The sequence below is a fragment of the Ochotona curzoniae genome, unplaced genomic scaffold (genome assembly GCF_017591425.1).
Source record: "Ochotona curzoniae isolate NIBS_2020 unplaced genomic scaffold, NIBS_Ocur_1.0 contig_1274, whole genome shotgun sequence".
Taxonomy (NCBI): domain Eukaryota; kingdom Metazoa; phylum Chordata; class Mammalia; order Lagomorpha; family Ochotonidae; genus Ochotona; species Ochotona curzoniae.
In genome coordinates, this window is record NW_024465023.1 from 30,903,464 (window position 1) to 30,924,313 (window position 20,850).

General features: G+C 42.5%; 1 protein-coding gene across 7 annotated transcripts in view; it reads right to left on the bottom strand.

The window, feature by feature from the left end:
• EDA (ectodysplasin A) overlaps positions 1-20,850 on the bottom strand; it is a 360,959-nt gene that overhangs the window by 1,518 nt on the left and 338,591 nt on the right. Inside the window, exons 3-7 of one of the 7 annotated variants that reach the window (XM_041000840.1) lie at positions 10,329-10,352; positions 6,024-6,203; positions 4,195-4,229; positions 3,221-3,272; positions 651-781 (exon numbers count right to left, since the gene is read on the bottom strand). In XM_041000840.1, coding sequence (XP_040856774.1) covers positions 651-781; positions 3,221-3,272; positions 4,195-4,229; positions 6,024-6,203; positions 10,329-10,352 — 422 coding nt within the window. The remainder of the gene's footprint in view (positions 1-650; positions 782-3,220; positions 3,273-4,194; positions 4,230-6,023; positions 6,204-10,328; positions 10,353-20,850) is intronic. The other 6 variants (XM_041000866.1, XM_041000849.1, XM_041000858.1 and 3 more) reach the window with 6 other exon arrangements.

Sequence of the window (20,850 nt, forward strand, 5' to 3'; positions counted from 1 at the left end):
AGGAGTCAGCCCAGGGGAGGCAGACAATGGGGATGGGGCATGGAAGCGGCCAGACACTGGCAGCCTGGGGAGTGGGCCCAGGGCTGGGAAAGAGCAAAACTGGAGGGAGAGAGGGCTGGGAGAAGGACAGCAGGAAGGAAGCAGGAAGGCTAGAAAAACAAAGACAGAGAAATAAATGGGAGAAAAAGAAAGGAAAGACAGTCAGAAATCTTTTTGAGGTGAAGAGAAATTTCACAAGAGTACTATTCATTCTGATGCCCAAGCTAGTAGAGTTGGGGAAGGGGTTTTCAGCAGCCCTGAAACTGACTTTCAAGAAATATGCTGAAAACAAGTTCAAGTATGACTGTAAACAGCTAAGAGGGGAAACAAGGGCCTATGACCCTGTGCCCAGAGGACCATTTTCAGTTTTGCAATGATATTTGTCTAGGGAAAAAAAAAACCCAAAACAAAACAAAACAAAAACACCAAATTGACCATCCTTTCCCTCCCTCCACCCTTTCAATTCCCTCCCTATGACCTCAAGCCCTCCACTCTGGGAAGTAGGAAGTTAGCCATTGGTTGGTCTTGGCTGGCTCCACAGTGCCCCTATGTGGTCTGCACCGGATCTGCATTCTGGATATAAGAAGAGTTAGGCCTAAGACCGTACTCACTTCTACCTGACTATAGATGAAGTAGGTGCCGTCCACCAGTACCTCCAGCTCCCCGCTGCGGGGATGTAGCTTAAACACCTTGGGGTTCATGGTGATGCGAGACCAGTCATTGAGCACTCCACCTGAAAGATCTCAGTATGAGAGAAGGGTAGTCACTCAGTACATGTCAGAATAATCTGGACAACAGAAATAAGAAACGCTAAGCAGTACTCCCCCCAGTCCACTCTGCCCAGGTCAAGCGGTCAAGCTAGAATAGGCCTGTCTCAGGGCTCCTGATGTGGATCTGTCTTCATCCCTTCTTTCTGGACCCTTCCATCTGCAAAGGTCTTCAACCAACACTTCTAGATGGAACTTGTTACTGTACTGGGAGGTGGGGAGGGTGTGTAACAAGAGAGTACTACCTCTCTATTATCTTTGTTATTATATGTCTGCACAGGCAAAATCCGGACACTGAGTGGCAGGCTAAGTCTTCCTATGAAGGTTTACTTTCCTAATCCCTCTTCTGTCTCAAACTTCCACGGGATTTCTTCTTCTCCTCGAGTTTCCTTTTTATGGTTCCTCCATTTGGTCATCTCTGGAAAGCCTCCAAGCTGTGTGATTGGAGAGCCTTAGGGGTAATTCAGATTGTGTGGCAGCCAGAGCTGTTCACCCCACAGGTGAGAAGGCATATTATGAGAACATGGAGGGGAGACTGCCAGGCTTCCCCAGGACACACCATGAAGCTACTGGAGGGTGTCTGGGAGCGGAGGCACCTTTTGCAAAGCACCTGACTCCTTGCCCCACCCCAGTCACACACTGGGGTTGGGAGGCGGTGCTGCAGTCATGATGCTTTGATTTGACAGTGTGGTGGTGGAGAAAGACTTTGCTTTTTGTTCTGCAGAAAGAGAGATGCTCCTTTTCACTTTGAGAGGAATGAGGCCAATCCCACAGGGCTTTTTTCCTTTCAAGTCATCCCAACTTCAGTTGAGAAATTACATTTGAGCTCTTCATCCTTGGCCAGTTACAGGAGGCCTGGCTCTCTGAGGTGTGAGGGGGCTTCTAGAGATGGCAGCCATTGCTCCCTGAGGTGGTAAGTTGATGGGATGGGAGTCAGGAAGAGATGCTCAGACTCCAGCTGTTCAAAGAATGGCTCTGCAGGCCTTCCCCACTCACCCCCTGCCTTCACTGCTGCTTTTGCTAGCACTAAAGGTCAGCACATACTGCCACTGGCAATTGGCCCAGAGGGGCTGGATGTGGAGTACTGGCACTAAAATTTGTAGTTATTGCCTCCGAATAAACCCTAAGGCCACCTACCCCAAAGGACGCCCAAACAAATTTATTTCCTGCCTACTCCAGGCCTCTCTGGACAGATGGTGATGAAGGCCCACCCAGGGCCCTGGAGCCTATGACACCTGGTCCCCAGCAGGACTGCTTCTTGGGTTTTGGTGTTGTTCTGTTCTGATTTGCACTCTTTAGATTGTTCAATCAGGGCTGCAGGTGCCAATTAGGAGAGTGGCTAGGTGTGACTGGTCAGGAGATTGGGCTCCTGGAGGCTGAACCAACCGAACAGGTTTCTTAGCCTCCATCCGCCACTGCCACTGTCACGGCCCCTCCCTCCCTTCCCTCTGAACTTTGTGAGCATCTGGCATCTTGGCTAGCTTGCTACTTCCTAAGGTTCCTGGGGCTCATGCATTTTAGGCTCTGAGCACCCTGGGGACTGGACATTATTTTAAAGCCCTGTTCTGTAATGAATGTTCATTTCTCTTTGGGGAAGAAAATAAATGTAACCCTTCAGTGAGGTGTGCACACACATTGCTGAAGTAGTACAATGCAGAGAAAGGAGTCAGAAAGATAGTTGTGAAGCCTACCTTGTGAACTGAACTATGATTTATTGGCCAGTTCATGACCTCCTCTGAGCTTCAGTTTCCAGCTTTGTATCTTACCTACCTCACAGGGTGGCTGTAACTGGCAAATGAAATCAATCAAGAGGGAAGCATGTGGGCAGTTCTGCCATGCCATATACCCAGAAGGCACATGATTGACCATGATGTCATCTAATCTCTTTGGGACTCAGTTTCCTCAGCTTTGAAATTCAGGGACTACATTAAGTCAGTGTTGCTCCATCTCAGTCAACACATTCTCCCTTTTCCTGGACACTAGCATCTCATACTCCTTGGAGCTTCTAACATGTTCCACCCTCCACCTTCCCTGAGAAAAACACACCACCCACTGACTGTCTAAGTAGATCCATTCAACAAGAAGAATGCAAGTTTCTGTAGTTTTTACCTTATCTAATTTGCATTTTGCTTATTCAACTATATATATCGCCATGGCAACTCTTGACATAACCTCCATCCCCCAAGATCCCTGGGGTTGGTGATGTCTCAGATCCCCCATCAGTGAGACTAAACAACTGTAGAGGGTGGAAGCAATTACTCAGAACAGCCAGTAGAGGGCACCATGGAGTAGAGACTGCTCCTTTGTGCCAAGGATACCTTAGGAGCCTGGGAGGAACTAAGCTAGCTGAGCATCTGCATGCTGGCGGTGGCTGGGGGATGCTTGGGTTAGGAAGAGACCACTTTGATTCTTACCATTCTTGACTTGGATGGCCGAACCTTGGCCCTGTAGATGCACCACAGCTGGCTGGGAGGATAAGGAGAGAGATGGTCACTGGGAGTGCTGGCTGCGGGCTCAACCAGTTTCCCAAATCCCTATCCTTAGTTTCTAGACTCCTTTTCTATCCCATTTCTTACGCCTCTCCCCTATTTGGGGATGTTGGTCACTCCGTTTCTACTCCAGGACATTATTAGTCTAGCTTTGCCACTTCCCAGCCTGGTGACCTCAGGTGAATCTAATGCCTCTGAGCTTCAGTTCCCAACCGTCGAATGGGGATTATGAAGATCCCTGTCTGAAGATCAAATGAGGTGATGAGCATGAGATAGCCCTACCAGCTAGTGAGCACTGTGCAGCTGTGAGGATTGATCATTCTGGCCAAACAGCTGTAGTGAGGGCAGCTGCCATGAGACAGACAACGAAGGCAGTAGAACATGCCAAGAGGGACAGATTAGGAAGCTCCAAGACTCTGGAGGAGCCCTTCAGGTCACTCGGGCAGGAGCCCAGTCTGGGCTTGGCCTGGAGCTGCTTGGCCAGTTTTCAAGGACATTCTCTGAAACCTCCAAGCTCCCGATGGCAGGGCGGCTGAGTGCCGACAGGATGTCTCGGGTGGCCAGGGAGTCCCAGGCATAGGTGAATGGGCCTGGCGAGCAGCTCATTTCAGCTGACTATTGTGCCTGGCAGCTGTGGTGGTGAACTTCTGTGTCCTGTGGAATGAGGACAAGTGGTCCTGGCAAGACTGGGGCTCCTTAGCTATAGGCAAGCCCAGGGGTGAGGTTTTTCTATTCAGAGAGAGGGGAGGGAGGAGGGCTGTGAAGGAAAAACCTCAGAACCTCCAGGGTGTCCTCAAAAAATAAAGCCTTGGGAAACTTACTGGGGACCTCATTTAAAAGTGCCTCTAGGCTGTGGGCTTCCCTCCTCCCAAACACAGTCATTCCTACCCCCAGCCAACCTGGTTTTCTCGAGATCCAGCTTTATCGGCAGCACCTGCAAAATAGGACAGGCCAATCAGAGGGCAGCTCTTCCTACTCCCCTCTCCCCTTGTTTCAGAAATTGTCGGGAGGGAGCCTCATTCTGGAGCCTCCCTGGAGGGGGAGGGAGAGTGAGAGGGAGAGTCTCAGGACATTGTAGGGTGGGGGTGGGGTGGCAGCGGGAGGAAGGGCGGGGAAGGTTAGGACACATCTTCTTTCTCTTTCCTATTCCTGACCTTCATCTTCAGTGGAACCAGTGTCTGGCAAGGAAACTGGCCTCTTGCCAATCCTGGCCTAAGGCAAGCCTCACTGAGCCCCCATGGAGGGCAATAGGGGGGCATTCCTATCACTGTTTGTCCCTGAGAAAATGGCACTGGCACCTGTTTCGCTAGCTTTTTGTTCCCACTCTCTTCATAGAGTACACTGTCATTCATGAATATGTTGTTTCTTTGTCTCTCTCCTTGAGGACATACGGTCTATGAGAATGGAGACCACTTATCCATAGATCTCTTTGTACACAGAAAGTGTTCAATTAATAGTTGCAGAAGATTGGATTAAAAAATCCGGAAACTCTGTCTCTTGTGGCCATGGTAACAATGCTTAGTACTGTTTGAATTACCAGTGAAAGAATTTGAATCCTACTGCAGAATTCTGGGACCTAAAGGGTCCAGCTGTATAGTCCATTTCTGGGGCTCGTGCTGAGGTGCAGTGAGGTAAAACCACCACCTGAGATGCCAACATCCCATATACCAGTGCCGGTTCATGTCCTGGGAGCTCCACTTCTGATCCAGCTCCCTGCTGATGGCCTGGAAAGGAGGCTGATGATGCCCCCAAGTACTTTGGCCCCTGCTACCCAGTGGGAGAACTGGAAGAAGTTCCTGGTTCCTGGCTTCTGACTTCTAGCTCCAGTCTGGCCCCAACCAGCAGTTATGGTTGTTTGGGGAGTAAACTAGCAGAGGAAATATTCTCTCATTCTCTCTGTTTCTCTCTTTCTCCCTCTCTGAGTTTCAAAGCAAACAAAGCCTTTTAAAAATCCATTTCTTTAAAGCCCTAGATACAGGAGGGGAGGCAGAGAAAGAAAATAACAAGTGATATAATTCCACGCAGACTGACTGCTGTTTGGATCTGTATAAATATAGGCATAATTGGATCTGTACCTATACCTTTTGGATGCTCTTCTGGGCCCAAGGAGAAAGACATACAGGGATAAAGTTGTATTTGAATGGGTGGTGTTGGACGGGTTAAAAGAGGTAATGTAAGCAGCACTAGGTTCTTAGATAGGAGAGCCTTGGTGCCTGGATTTGTATCAACCACAGTCTAAATGATTCCTGAGTTTCCAGCTCCATGACTGTCAGGGAATACTTGTCTACCTCATGAGGAAAGTCACTTGAGAGTTCATGGGTTTGTCATTTGGTCAGTTCTCAACATTCCTCCCCACTGCCTGTTTCCATGAAAACATCAGTATGTGTGACTTAGATGCTGGGAACCGGAGCAGACCAAGCCTATCTCCCAAGGGAACCATCGGGCAGCTGTCCCTGGATCACTAGAGGGAGGCCTAGCATCATGGAAGGCTTGTGATAGAAGGGCTAAGATAGGACAATAACATGTGGGTTGCTCTTGGAAGCCTGGTACAAATAAAAAGAGCAGGCCAAGACCTATTGGCTTGTCCAATTCCTAGCTTCACATTGAGCTAGGAGATCTGCATTGCTTATTGAATGCCAACCTGTAAGTGCTCTCAAGGTCACCGACTCCTACTCTTCTAATGTACTTGTGAGGTGCCTAGGTAATGGAGAGACAAGAGGAAACTCACCAGAGGGTCCCTGGAGGCCAGGAGGTCCTTGGGGCCCAGGGGGACCTGGAGGACCGGGTGGTCCCATGACAGTTGTTCCTGGAATCCCTGGAATCCCTGGGATCCCTGGGGGCCCCTGGGGTCCTGGTGGTCCTGGTGGTCCTGGGGGGCCATTGGGCCCAGGGGGCCCTGCCTTCTTTCCTGAAAAATAGGAGTCAATGTTACATTTGTGGTTATGTGTCACCAAGAGACTTCTGATGGCACAGTCCCACTTCTGGGGATTCCTGCTGAGTAGCTAGATCCTTTATTGCCTCCCCTCTTTTCCCCTGTCCTCATACCCTTTTGTAATAGGCGAAAGATTTATACGATCTGAAGAGAAACTGGAGTATCTCATATCCTTTTGTGAATATGCACTTACAGGGCTGGGGCTGAGGGTCTAGAAACAAATGGCTTTCAAAGAGCTCAGCCGAGTGAGGGAACATACAGTCACAGGACTGTGGGAATGCTCCACTACTGGTAGAGCCCAAATGCTGAAGAGGCCAGGAAGACTTCAAAAAGGAGGTGATATTTCAGCTGAGTGCAAAGGCTGAGCACTCCCAAACAATCTGACCTAAGGGTCACTCTGTGATGATTTTTAGAACTGGACTATTGTTGAAGAGTGTGGCGCTTTCATGTTTACTGTCCAGTTCAGTGGACTTGCTGTAGCTAACAAGAGGAAGCTGGATAGACCAACCTCAGGAACCATGCCATCTCCTGGAAGATTCTAATAGGAATTAAGATACACGTGAAACAAAGGTCGGAGAGGGGCAGTAGTAGTGGGGAATGAGGATTTGGGAGGGATCTGGGAGGTGGAGAAGGGATAGGAAGGGAGAGAGGCAGGAGACAGTGGAAAAAGGGAGAGGGAACTTGAGAAACAGGAAAGGGGATGCAGAGAAGATAGAACCCTGAGGAGCAGGCGGCAGGTTTGTTTTCTCAGCTGACCTCTGCAAGCCCTATTTTTAACAATGTCTGGGAAAGGAAATTCTGCAAGCTTCCTGGGTAACATGTTGCAATGTTTATCACCCCTCACTGCTCACTGTTGGGAAGTTCTTCAGTATATTTAACTGAAATTCCTACTGTGGCAGTTTCAATTCTCCAGTCACAGAACCATCAGCTACACAATACCTGCAAATGCTTGGAGATATCAACTCAACTATCACCCTCCATTTTGATGGGTTAGATAGTTCAGTTTGCAAGCATTGTTGGTTAAGTGGTAGAATTCTCCCAGAGGCCCTATTTGCAAATGCATTAACCATGTCTGCTATCTCCTCCCCCTTTCCTCTTCTTTGTTCTTCCAGAACAATCTCAGCCTTCCTATTTGATATCCCAGTCCCTAGACCTTTCCCCAAACAGGATGCAGTTGTGTTAAGTACCTCCCCAACAGTGATCTAGAACAAAACTCCACCTCTTCCTGTTAACTTCGTCTCTGCACATCCCCATTCAAGGACTGCAGGTGGTAATAGGTAGGAAGTGGTTTTCTTCATCCCTTCCTCGCCACCTCCCAATTTTGTGGAAGTCCCAGGAAGAGAAGCCTTTTTCCAGACTTCGCTACAATGCCCTCACCTGAGGTAGTTTTTTAGTTTGGAGCACAATCCTCTCTAGTCTCACTGCAGATTTTGAAGCAGAATGCCATTCTATCAGGCTCTACTTTTAGAATAGCACCTTCATGTGTCAGTAACCAAATGCTCATCGCAAGTCCACTCAAAGTGATGGCTGTCCATGTCTAACCACATCTGTGCTGAGAATGAAAAGGCTAGGGTCATTGTGAGGCCGCTTTCCTGGGCAGAAAAGCAAGGAAGGGTCAGAGTGCATCTCTCCCAGGAAGTGCCCCTGCAGTGTGAAAGACCCAGAGGCTTGAGCGTTAGTTTTCCCTATCCTTTGCAGCTAAAGATTACATCTCCCCAGTTTCCAGATCTAGCCAATTTCAAGATGCTGAGCAGGAAAACCATCTCCCTTTGTATTTTGGAAGCTTCCAAATCAGGTTTATTCAGCGCCCAAGTTTCAGCTCCAGCTAGTGTAGTGGAAAGAACATGAATCTGGACTCAGGAGATAAGGCGGTAAGCCTCAGCTCTGCCACAGACACACTTCGGGCAAATCCCTTCCTCCCCTTGAGCCTTCGATTTGCCATTTGTGAAAGGAGGAGCTTGGCCTTGATGATTTCTGTTTCCAGCCGAGACTGAGGTTCTGTGGGGAGGACTGGCCTATTCTTGGCAGTCAGGAAACCTCCCTAGCCCGGTCTGGTGAGGTTTGCTGCACCCTCCTTATTTTCATCGTGGTGTGCACACAAAGGATGGTGCCCATTAGGCTGTCCTGTAGCCCAGTACTTCCAGGACTCACACTGATTTCTTCCAGCTAGAGGGTATTCTGTGGGTAACACAAACTTCAGCTTCAAGACTGTGTGTCTTCTGTAATTGCTTAATGTAATTTTACAAGAATTACAGCCAGAAACTCCTCCAGCCTAAAAGAATAATGGTTTCAGTGTAAACAGAATGCTCACTCTTGAAAAAGTTAGAAGGCATTCAAGAGAAACGTCTTCTGGTGTTCCAGTTCTGCAGCTCATTGTCTCTGCTTCTCTTCACTCAGGTTTAAGCGAATGTGCCTCTCTGACACGCACAGTCACAGACAGCCAGGCCCCAAAACCTGCATGTTCAACCTGACCCTTGGACTAAGGGGAAAGTTCCCTACTTCTAACAGAGCAGTTCACAATACAAAAACCCAGAGATGTTTGTGCTTAGAGACTTATCCTGTTCATTCTTAGATGGAAGAATACATAATTCCTTCTAGGGGACATTTCCCTAACCTTTTGACTAAGGCCCAAATATTGAAAACACAGCCCCAAACTTAGTGGTGGTGGTGGTGGATATGAAGAGAGTGGTTGGATGAAGAAAATTTCATTAAAAGGTGAAAATTAAGTGAACAACTCCATTGACCTCATCAGCCATGTGCTTGTTCAGTGTATCCTAGGAAATCTGGCTTCTAAACTACTTTTGGCCAGAGTAAATGTTTAAGGCCTATGTATTACACTCTTTCCAATAATATCCCATATACAAGATGGTAAGTAGTGCCACACAATGATCTGAGTTATAATTTCTGTCTTAAGGGTATGTGAGGAGAATTAAGAATTACATGCTCAAGAACCAAGTTAACCTTTTTAAAAGGCAGACTAGCTTAGTGGTGAATGTCCAGTCCCCACAGAGAAATTTTTTCCTGTCTGGTTCAGATTCCCTGGCTCTGTCCTGACTTGGCTCAACTCAAGCCCTCAGGGGACCAGGCCATTCCTCTGCTGCTTTACATCAGGGACACACGTTTCTCATCTGGACCACAATATCTCATGGATCAGAGTACCCTGGCTAGAGAAGTGGCAGGCTTTGGCTCATGCCCGTCTTTTGGGGCTTATGAGGGGTTGATGATTCATATTATAAAACTCCATACATCTTCACAAACAGTGTCATTTTACTTAAAACATTTCAATGAAAAAAATTCATCAGTTTTACTCTATCTTTCCAACTCAGAACCCAGAAGCAAATAGGCACTTGAAGTGCTTTCTCTGAGAAGCAGCTGAAAGTTGATTCTTTTAGTTTAAGGATTGGATCATATTTCTTGCCTTGTACTTGGAGCCTGTTCTGTCTTTGAATTCTCTTCTCCCCAGCAATCAAGCACTCATAAAAATCTTGAATCAGTCCCCACTACAAGTACATTGGGGACTTACTGACCTAGCAATGACATAATGAAGCTGCCCAATGCTAGTTGAACAGACAGAAAAGATCAAGGTAACACTGCAGTCTAGTTTGTCTATCACAGAGAAAATGACTTTGACTTTATGAAACAAGAATACCTTCCTTGGCTATCTGGGAAGTTAAATAGCAATTGCTTTTAGACTAAGAAATAGGGTACTGACATCTTTCAATACGTAGAACAGGCTGCCTCGGGTCTTTACTTACACCTAATTATTGATTTGACAAAGGAGGAAAAAATGGAGGAAAAAAAAAACCTAAGGGCAGCAGAAGGAGTAATAATGAAGGGACAGGTGTAAATGGAATTGTATAGCAGAGGGAGCAAGAATGAGAAACAAAAACAACTTTTATGTGTTGCTAGAGATGTGTTCTTCTGAAACCTAAATATTGAAGCAGGTCCCATATGATTGGATAAATAATGGGCAACCACTGTTGAAGCATATAGTACACACATGCTACTTCCTTGATTTTTTTTCTTCTAATAATAATAAAAAAAAAGATGTGACCCAAGTCCCTGTGAGAACAATTTTATAAAATCAGGAGCTTAACTTACCCTTTTTCTTGTTTTTAACTGGACCTATTTGAAAAAGAAAATAGAACATTAAGTCACTGGAAATTAACAGAAAATGTTTATCTCTAAGATGTCAGCAGGAGAAAGCCCCCAAGCACTGCAAATTTGAGTGAGTCCCACAGTTAGGAGTCAAGCTTTTGGCAAGATAGTTCCCAATGATCAATTCCCCAGGTATGTTTTCAGAGTGAAGGAATGAGTATTTCTCCATAGAGACGAAATGTCCAGAAACGCACAACTCAACAACCTTAGGACGGCATTTTCTTAATCCTGCAAGTCCTGAGGTTGCAGAGTCACGCGTTCAGCTGAGGAGCTGACGTGAAGTTCCAACGTGTTGAAGCTGGAAGGAAAACAAATGTTGTTTTTTCATGGGAGGAGCAGCATGGTAGCAGTTTACTTTTTAATCACTTCCTTATTATTTGTTAGTTTCATAGAGGGTGTGATCACAATACACTCATGTGGGTTTTCCATCAACTCCCATTATAATTCACCATGTTAATGGATACTTCACAAGGACTGTCAATAATTTCATTGACAGCGAAATCACATGCATTTTCTTGGAATGGCTTCTAAGGAAAACAATTGAATTGAAGGCATTCAGAAAATTCAAAGTTTTTCTAATACAGTTAGGAGACAGTCACTCCCCAGACACACATGATTTAGGTCTCTCCTAGTCAGTCATTTTCTTCCTTCTCAAATATCTGCAGACTGTAAATGAATTTCACTTTCTTTATATAAAGGTGTTTAAAATCTCTTCGATAGTCCCCTGAAGACACCGCTGAACAACATTAAATCACTGTGAATGCTTTCAGAATTGTTACTAAAAGAATACTGAGCAATTGTATATTATTTCATAGTTCATAAAACATATTTTCATCTATTACCTCATTTTATTCTTGCAAAAAGCCTGGAATGATATACACTTAGAAGGGCAGGCTCTATATGAGCTTAATCAAGTCACTACACTGGGGGGCTGCCAGCATAGCTACTGAAGTTGGCACAGGTCCCTTGAGAAACAAATGTCTGTGTAGACTTCCGTGACAACATCACTTCATGTGCCATAGTAGGTATTATTATGTACAAGGGATGGTTTACGCTGTGTTGAACAACATGTTACACTTGAGGTCATAAATCTCCATTCTTTTTTCCTTCTTTTTCCCCTCCTTTTTTCTCTGCCAAGTTCTTTATGATCTTTCTTTGCTACCCATCCTCTAGTTATTTAACAACATTGGGACTTCTTGAGAAGGCACATGAGGTTCTGGCATGGAGGCAGAGCTAGGTAGATACTCCCGACTCGGTGGCAACAACCCAGTCTAAGGGCCTCCAGCTTGAACAAGAGCACTGTGTGGAAGGATTTACACAGGAAGTGTCCAGCCCCTTCAGCCAGCTACTGATTATCCACCTCAGGCTGGGAGAGCACTAGGATGACAGCTGTTATATAGCTGCCATGCTCTCATAGCTGAACGGTGCAAACCCTAGCCATTTTTAAATTTTTATTTATTTATTTTTCATTATTTCAGCTAGTTAAGGAGTGATGGTTTTATATCAAACTTCCAAGCAGACCTTGAGGAAACCAGACCATCATCAGTGAACTGGTCTTTACTGAACATTCCTATGAAAGGTAGCAAATAGTGAAATGTAACTCTCTACTCAAAGAATTTAGTTCTTGGCATAGGAAAATATTAAAGTCAGTTCCCCCTCTCCTGCCCACCACCAAGGATTATACTGGCTAGTTGAGAAAAAAATACATTTCCTAGAGAAAATTTGAACTAAAGCCACAAGTAAAAAGAGGGAGAGAAAAAATATATTTTATTTTTAAATTTTGGAAGCTTCTAACAATTTTTATGCCACATACACCCACTCATTTCACATATATAAATGCGTGCATGCATATATACAGGAGTAAATCATATTATCCAATAATATCCACGATTACATATTTATGCATATGTAGAAATTTTACTAGGCATATAAATAAATATTTTCACAAAAGGGGCTCAAATTAGAGATGTTGCTTGACAGCCTTTTCAAACAACAACTGCATTTCCACATTGTCATTTTTAATATGGATGCAATAGTGGTTAATTAATCATTCTTGATGAACATTTAGGCTGTTTGCAATTTCTCACTATTTTTTTGTGAAAATGCTCTAATTATGCTTTTACATATATGCATTTTATATACACAAGCAAATACCTTTTTAAGATGCACAATACAGATGGTATCGTTGGTCTAAGGGTGTGAAATGTTTTCTTTCTCTCTAGTTAAATCCTGTCTTACAAGCCGACTGCTTTCACTGTCATGCTTAATTAGGGATGGTCTAATGTAATGTGATACAGGCGAGTTTATATTTTACCTAGATTTTGGGGATTTCATTTTTATTTTTAAATTCCTTATTTGATGAAGGTTAACTTAATTTTTATTCCTCTTCAGCCTGAGAAGTAGATTCTCAGAGTCATTTCTTCTGTTTCATCTTAGGTCAGAGAAAGGCTCTCAAGTGAGCTGTTCGGTTGGTGTTTGGCATAGCCTTTGGGGGAAAAAATGAGGATACAAAATATACACAAGATTGTCATATAGACTGCATTGCATTTCCCACAAGTGCTAATGAGTATAGCAACTCAGAAGTACAGGAGTTTTGTCTTTATTCTAACAGAGCTCACCAAGGTCAGTAAACTAGTCTTATGATTTTCAACATAGGCCTTTAAACCCTGGCTCAATATCTGTAATGCCCATTGCTTTTGCTTTAGGTCACTGTGATCTTCCAGTTTCAAGAGAGAAAATGTCAGAGAGCTGGAGCTATGCTGTACTAGATGCAAGTATCCTCACAAACGCAGTAACCCCCATTGAGTTCTGTAACCTTTATGATACATTGATTTATTTTTTCTATATATCTTAGACCTTTATTCATACCTACTCAGAGCATCACCTCTGTAACATATCTGTTTCTATAGTAACAAGCCACGTTTCTATCACTCCCATTCTCCCTGTCTGTAATTATGCTTTTTTTGTGGGAAAAAAAAAATCACAAATGTAACAGAGTAGGATATATAGCTGTGCAGTAATAGGGAGTGTTTTGATAGAAGTAAAATCGAAACTGGACCTGTCTCAACAAACACAAGTAGGCAGCTTGCCTGTGACATTAAAAAAGAGATCTTGTAATAGAATCAGGGCCCTGTGGCCAGCACTAGGTCTAGTCAGATTCTAGTCCTGACTCAACCACAAAATGAGCATAAGGCAAGTTACTTATCTTCTGATTCCATATCTGCTATCTTAGCAAACACTATATAATTTGCATTGTCAATAGTCCTGCCATCCAAAAAATGCTAACAGAAGTTCTTCAAAGAAGGGGAGTGGACTGGTAGATGGAATCTTTCTCTGAAACTCTGACTTTCAAATAAATAAAATAATTCTTTAGAAGAAACAAGTAAAAAAATCAATAGAAAATAATGGGAAATGTGGTAGATATTAATGCAACTGTATCAATAAGTACTTTAAATGTGAATGCTCTAAATACACCAGCAAGTCAAATTCCATAATGCATATAACAAAGTAGGATTTTTTTTCCCCAGCCTTTTTGCAAAGCTGGCTCAACATCTGGAAAACAGTAGATTTAGCTCTACATATCAATAAACCGAAGAAGAAAATTTATATGATCATATTAATAGTTGCAGAAAAAGCCTTTGAGAGGCAGGCATTATGGCCACAGTAGGTTAAACTGTTGCTTGGGATACCCACATTCCATATCAGCATACTGGTTCCAGTCCCAGCTACTCTGTTTATGATGCAGGAGCTCCCTGTGAATGTATTGGGAGGCAGCAGATGATGGCTTAAATGATTGAGTTCCTGTCACTGATGTGGGAGACCTGGAAGAAGCTCCTGGCTCCTGGCTTCAGACTGGCCCGGCCTTGGCTGCTGTGGGCATTTGGGTAGTGAACCAGCAGATGGAAGATCACTCCCATCCCCACTCCAGCATTTCAAGCAGATGAAAATAATAAACTTTTTTTTTTTCTAAAAAGGCAATAGTGCTCCTCAAAAACCAATATGCCTTTGTGATAAAAGTCTCAACAGGGGTGCTTTGACAAAGAATATCTGTAAAAAAACAAAAAAAAACAAAAAAAACAAAAAACAAAAACCTACGACTAGACTAACATCATACTTAGTGATAAACAAATGTTTTCCTCAAGAGTTGGAAAACATTCTTTCACTCTTCCTATTCAATACCTTACCAGAAGGCCTAGCCAATGCAGTAAGGCAAAATGAGAAATAAATATCCAAAATGAAGAGATAAAATGTCTCTTTTACAGACGAGATGGTTATTGCTATGATCTGAATATTGTTTGTGCCCTCAAGCTCACGCATTAGTTTAATGCCCAAGGTTATATATTAAATGGTATTAGGAAGGTGGAAATTTTATGCAGGTACTGTCTTTAGACAATGGTTAGGTTTGGACAAGGTCATTGTGGTGTAGCTGACAAGATTGAATCCCGGTGACTTCATAAGAAAAGAACAGGGGGATCAGATGTACAGACACAGACAGATATGAATTTCCGTCACTGTTATCATTGTCATATGCCATGAGGTGATGCAACCAAAGCTAGCTCCTGTAAGAGTCTGTATTGTGTTATTTGTATTTGCAGACTCCAAAACTGTAAGCTCAACAGTTATGAAGTTAACTTGCCTCAGGAATATTATTATAGAAATGCAAAATTGACTAATACAATTGTATATGCAGAAAATCTCAAAGAATTGACATCATCTCTGGAACTCAGTAACAATTATAGTATACACCTAAACATAATAGTCAATTGATTTCCTATATATTAGCTATGAACAATTAAAATAAAAAAGCACATCACTATAAAACACTGATGAAAGAAAATAAAGATTTAAGTAATTGAAAGAATATTCCATGTTCATGGATAGCAAGACTGAAATTAAGATGTCACTTCTTCACAACTTGGTCTATAGATTCAATGCAATTCCAATGAATCTAAAGTTTATACAGAAAACCTCCTGAACCCCAACAACAGAAACAAAAAGAATAGGCAACATAGTATTTAAGAATCAGGAGAAAGTTGCATAACTTACACTGCTTGATTCAAAACTTCCTATTTAGCTATAGTAATCAAGACAGCATGGTTTTGGCAAAATACTAGACACAGATTAATGGAACAAAATAGAGTGCCTTGAAATCAATCTACACAAAATAGAGTCAACAGATCTTTGGCATAGTAACAAAAGCAACTCAATAGAGAAAGGGGAGGTTTTTTTTTTTTTTTTTTTTTTTTTCCCCCAACAGATGGTGCTGAAATGATTGGATAGTCATATGCAAAAACAAACAAATCTAGACAGATCTTACTATATTTTTCAAAATAATTAACATGAATCATACACTCAAATAAAACTAAAATTATAAAACTCTTAGAAGTTAACATGGGAGAACTTCAGTTGACCTCGGTTTTGGCAATGAGTTTTTAAGTGTTTATTTTCTGAGACTTGAAAGGCAAAACTACACAGACAGAGATCTTGATGGTTCACTCTCCAAATGTTTGCAACAGGCAGAGTTGGGCCATGCTGAAACAAGGAGCTGGGAACTCCATTGGGTTGCTCACATGGGGCCTAAGCACTTGAATCATCCTCTGTTGCTTTTCAACATGCATTAGCAGGAAGCTGGATTGGAGGTGGAGTAGCTGGGACCAAAACGAACACATTGATATGGGTTGTAGTTGTTCTAAGCAATGGCTTAATTTGCTGTGCCACAGTGCTCACCCCAACAACGAGCTTTTAGGCAGAACGCCAAAAGCACAATCTATGGAGAAAATGGAAAAGTTAGATTTCATTAAAATTTAAAATTTCTATCCAGATAAAGGCACTGTTCAGCAAATCAAAAGGCAAGCCACAGACTGTACAAAATTTTTCCCAGACATATAATTGATGAAGGACTTTGATAAAAGCTATATAAAGAATTCTTAAAACTCAACAATAAGGAAAGATAATTTAGTTAATAAATTGGTAAAGATCTGAAGAGAAAAAACTCAACACTCAGAAAACAAAACAAAAACAAAAACTCAAAAAGCAAAAGGACCCAGTGAAAATAATGGGCAAAAATATCTGAAAATATGTCTCAGGAAAGAAGCTATGCAGATAACAAATAAACATATGAGAAGATGCTCAACACCATTTCTCATGAGAAAAACTGCAATTTTATTATATTTTTTAAAGGGGGTGGGGTGAGCTGATTGGTTACTACCCACATGCTTCTGCTTCTTTTTCTTCTTCTTTCCTCTTTTTTTTTTTTTAAGATTTATTATTTATTTTTGTTGGAAAGGCAGATTTACAGAGAGCAAGACCTTCTACCTGCTGGTTCACTCCCCAAATGGCCACAACGGCCATAGCTGAGCTGATTTGCGGCTAGGGGCCAGGAGTCTCCTCCCTTTCTCTCACCTGGGTGCAGAGGCCCAAGGACTTGGGCCATCCTCCACCACCTTTCCAGGCCACAATCAGGGAAGTGGACCAGCTGGCATATGAACTTGCGCTCATGTGGGATGCCAGCAAAGATTAGCCCATACAGCTGGCCCAAGAGAACTGCAACTTTAAACAATAAAACTATGCATCTGTTAGAATGGTTGAAATCTTAGAACACTGACAATACCAAATAGTGAAGTGGATATGAGCAACAGAAATTGTTGCTGATGGGAATGTAAAATGGTATAGTCACTTTGGAAAGACAGTTTGGTGGTTTTACAAAGCTAAATATATTCTTACCACACAATCCAGAAATCACACTCCAAAGTGTTTATTAAAATTTGATGAAAACTTATGTCCACATGAATACTCACATGCAAATGTTTATAGCATGACTAGCAAAAATTGAAAACAACAAAGACATCAAGTAACAGATAAATGGATAAACACACTGTGGTACAGCCCTGCATTGGAATATTATCAGCAATAAGAAGATATGAACTACCAAGCTACAAGAAGACACAGAGGAACCTTACATGCATATTGTTAAATGAAAGAAACCAGTCTGAGGAGACCGTGTATTGTGTAATTCCAACCATATGACATTCTGGAAGAGGCAAAACTATAGAGACTGTAAAACGATAAGTGGTTGTCAAGGGTGGGAAGAGAGGGAGTGTACGGGAAACCTCTAGTTCTGTTCAATTTTCCTGTAAACCAAAACTGCTCTAAAAAATAGCCCTCAATTACAAAAATGAATTTATGAGATACCCAGCATTTTAAAAACAACACTAAGCTGCATCCAGCTCAAGAATCTCTAAGGTTTGGCTCCATGGGCACTGTGCTTTATTTCACAATATCGCTTGCCTCTATACCTTTATTCATCCCTTTCCTTTTTTCTGGGATGCCCTTTTCTCACCCCATTTTTTCTCAATGCCTGCTCATCTTTTAAGATGAATCTCGTACGCCAACTCCTCTGTGCTCCATAGTACACTGTTGTACTCAGCAAACTGCAATTTTCTGATTATGGGAGTTTTCTACTTATTAGTTGTTAATTCCTTGAGGGCAAGGGTCATGCATTATTCATCTCTGTATTTCCAGCTCCTAAAGCATTTCTTTCATAGCAGGTGCTCAACAGTTGAAAGGACAAACTAATTACTGAAAGAAGCATTAAACCTGGGATGTAAATGAAGATTCTTCTGACTACAAGTTCACTGTACCTTCTAACGAATCATAAACATGTTAAAAATATTAATAATGGTCTCAAATTTCACAAGTATGTGAAATAGGCATAGCTGTCAACTTACGGAGTTGTTTTACTAGCTAAATAACTTAAATGGATGGACCTAAGTACTCAATAAATGTTAATTTTATTATCCTTTTAAAAATTTTATTTATATTGAAAGGTAAAGTTATACACACATAGAGGAAGAGACACAGAAATCTTTCATCTGTTAGTTCACTCCCCAAATGGCCGTAACACCTGGAGCTGGGCTGGCTGAGTCAGAAACCAGAAGCCAGGAATTTCTTTCTGGTCTCCCACATGGGTGGCAGGAGTCCAAATACTTGAATATCCTCTGATGTTTTCCCAGGCGCAACAGCAGTTAGGTGGATCGCAAGTGGAGCAGCTGGGACTTTGACCAGCATCTCAGGTAGCAGCTCTATCTGCTATGCTACAACGCTAACCCCCCAAAACTTTTTTTTTTTTTTAATCATGTTTCTTCCTTTTAGGTAGAAAGCAGTATCAGAGAACTCAACACAGTCAACATTTTTATAGTACTAGTTAGTAAAGGAATGAACATGCAAATAAAGGCAATGGCTGACCGATGGAGAGGTAAAGAACAACACATTTTTATTTAAGAAATAGAAAAAAAACCAACCTTTAACATAACCTGTATCTCTAAATCTTGGCACTAGACTAATTTATTTCATGTTCTATCTCACACCATTAGAACTATAAACATAGACTATGCACAAAAAACGCGTGGCAAGCTCAATACATTTGAAGGAGATGGAAGCCATTAGCTTCAAAGAAGAGTGAAAATTTTGAATGAGAACCACATGGAATATCCATGTTCAGAACTCAGATTTCAGTTCCAACATCTGCTGTAAGCATGACAAAAAGGCAAGAAAAGGTAGGGATGTACAAGTTGATTACCACTGCACCCATCCCAACCCAATCTCAAGCATTTCAGACGAGAGAAGGTTCACATTTTTCATCTAAGGATTTCCTCTCTAACTCTTGTGTCAGGGGTCCAATCCCAAGGCCTTCAAGCTCCACAATCATGACTTAAGTTAAGATCATTTATGAAAATTTTCTGGCTCATTTCTTGCACAGTCTGAGAAAGACTTAAAATATTACTGTGGTTAAAGCAATACTAAAACAGTTCCACCAACTGCTGAAACTTCAGAGGCTTAGTGAGGTGTCAAAATTCCATTAGGTACAGCTCTCTTCAGGTTTGTGAGGAGCAAGCATGTGTTCTAGCTAAGGAGGTACAGCATTGAGTCTTTGGTCACAACAGCTAGGATGAAAAAGATCAGAAGGATGAATGGAAAATCATGTGATCTAGTGCAGAATTTTTACACTATATTCTAGGAGACACTAAGGTCCTGCGTGTTATTAACGGATGTTCTGGGAAACAAAGAGTTCCTTGGTCATAAATTTTGGAAGACATGAGGTTAAGGAAAATCAGATTTCTTCATTGAAGACTTCTCAGATGTTTTAATACACTAATGGGAGCTATGATTCTTTAAGAAAAGAATATGAATTGCAGCATTTTCCAAACTTCTTTGACCACATAACCTTTTCTAAGAAAGAACTATCTCCCTCATTTTTTAAATTAGAAAGTCAGATATACAGAGAGGTGAGACAGAGATCTTTCATCTGCTGATTCACTCACCAAGTGGCTGCAATGGCCAGAGTTGAGCTGACCCGAAGCCAGGAGCCAGGAGCTTCTTCTGGGTCTCCCACTTGGGTGCAAGGTCTCAAGACTCTGGGCTGTCCTCTACTGCTTTCCCAGGCTACAAGCAGGGAGCTGGATGGGAAGCTGGGCCGCCAGGACACGAACCAGCACCCATATGAGATCCCGGTGTGTGAAAAGTGAGGACTTTAGCTGCTAGGCTATTGCACTGGGACCAGAAAGAACTATCTCTTATGGACCAGTGTTATGATTCAATGGATTAAGTCAGCACCTGCAACACTTGGCATCCCATTTTGGAACGCTGGGATTCAAGTTCTGGCTGCTCTACTTCTGATCTACTTCTGGGGAAAAAGGTAGGACATGGTCCCTACCACCCACATGGGAGACCTGGAATGAATTCCACATTTCTGGTCTCGGGTGGGCATAGCAAAGGCCTTTGTTGGTCATTTGGGGAGTCAACCAGGAGATGGAATATTCTTTCTCTCTCCTCCCCTCTGTCTCACTCTCACTCTGCTTTTCAAATAAATAAAATAAATCTTAAAAAAAAGAATGCCTATCTCCCATGAAATTAAAATTTCTGTGATATACTGTTTGGGAAATACTGGAGTTGTGAAAAAACATGAGGTTTGTCATACCTTCAGAAGTGGGTTTGCACTCTAGTTCCAACATTCGATAGCTGAATGCCTTTTGATAAGTTACTTCGCCTCTCTGAATCAGTCCCTTCATTTATGAAAAATTTGGATAATAATATCTACCTCCAAGCGATGTCAAGAAGATTAAGTGAGATAGATAATGCAGAGGACTTAACCCAATGCTGAGCACATATAGGCAGGCACTCAGTAAACAGCAGCTATAATCATCACATTCATTTTCATCACTGCAATTATCAAAGCACACACCCAACTGACAGGGATGGCAAAACAGCTTCAAAATAGGTCTGGCCTGAGGACTCCAGTGGTCATGTTTCTGACTGCGCTGGAAACTAAGTGTTAAGCTAAGACACATGGATAAATTTCCCAGTGATAGAGCCTTAGGACCTAACTGCTGTTTGACCCTGGGCAAATCATTTCACCTGTACATTTCTTCGCTCATCCTGTCAAATACAGGTATGGATCAGGTGATCT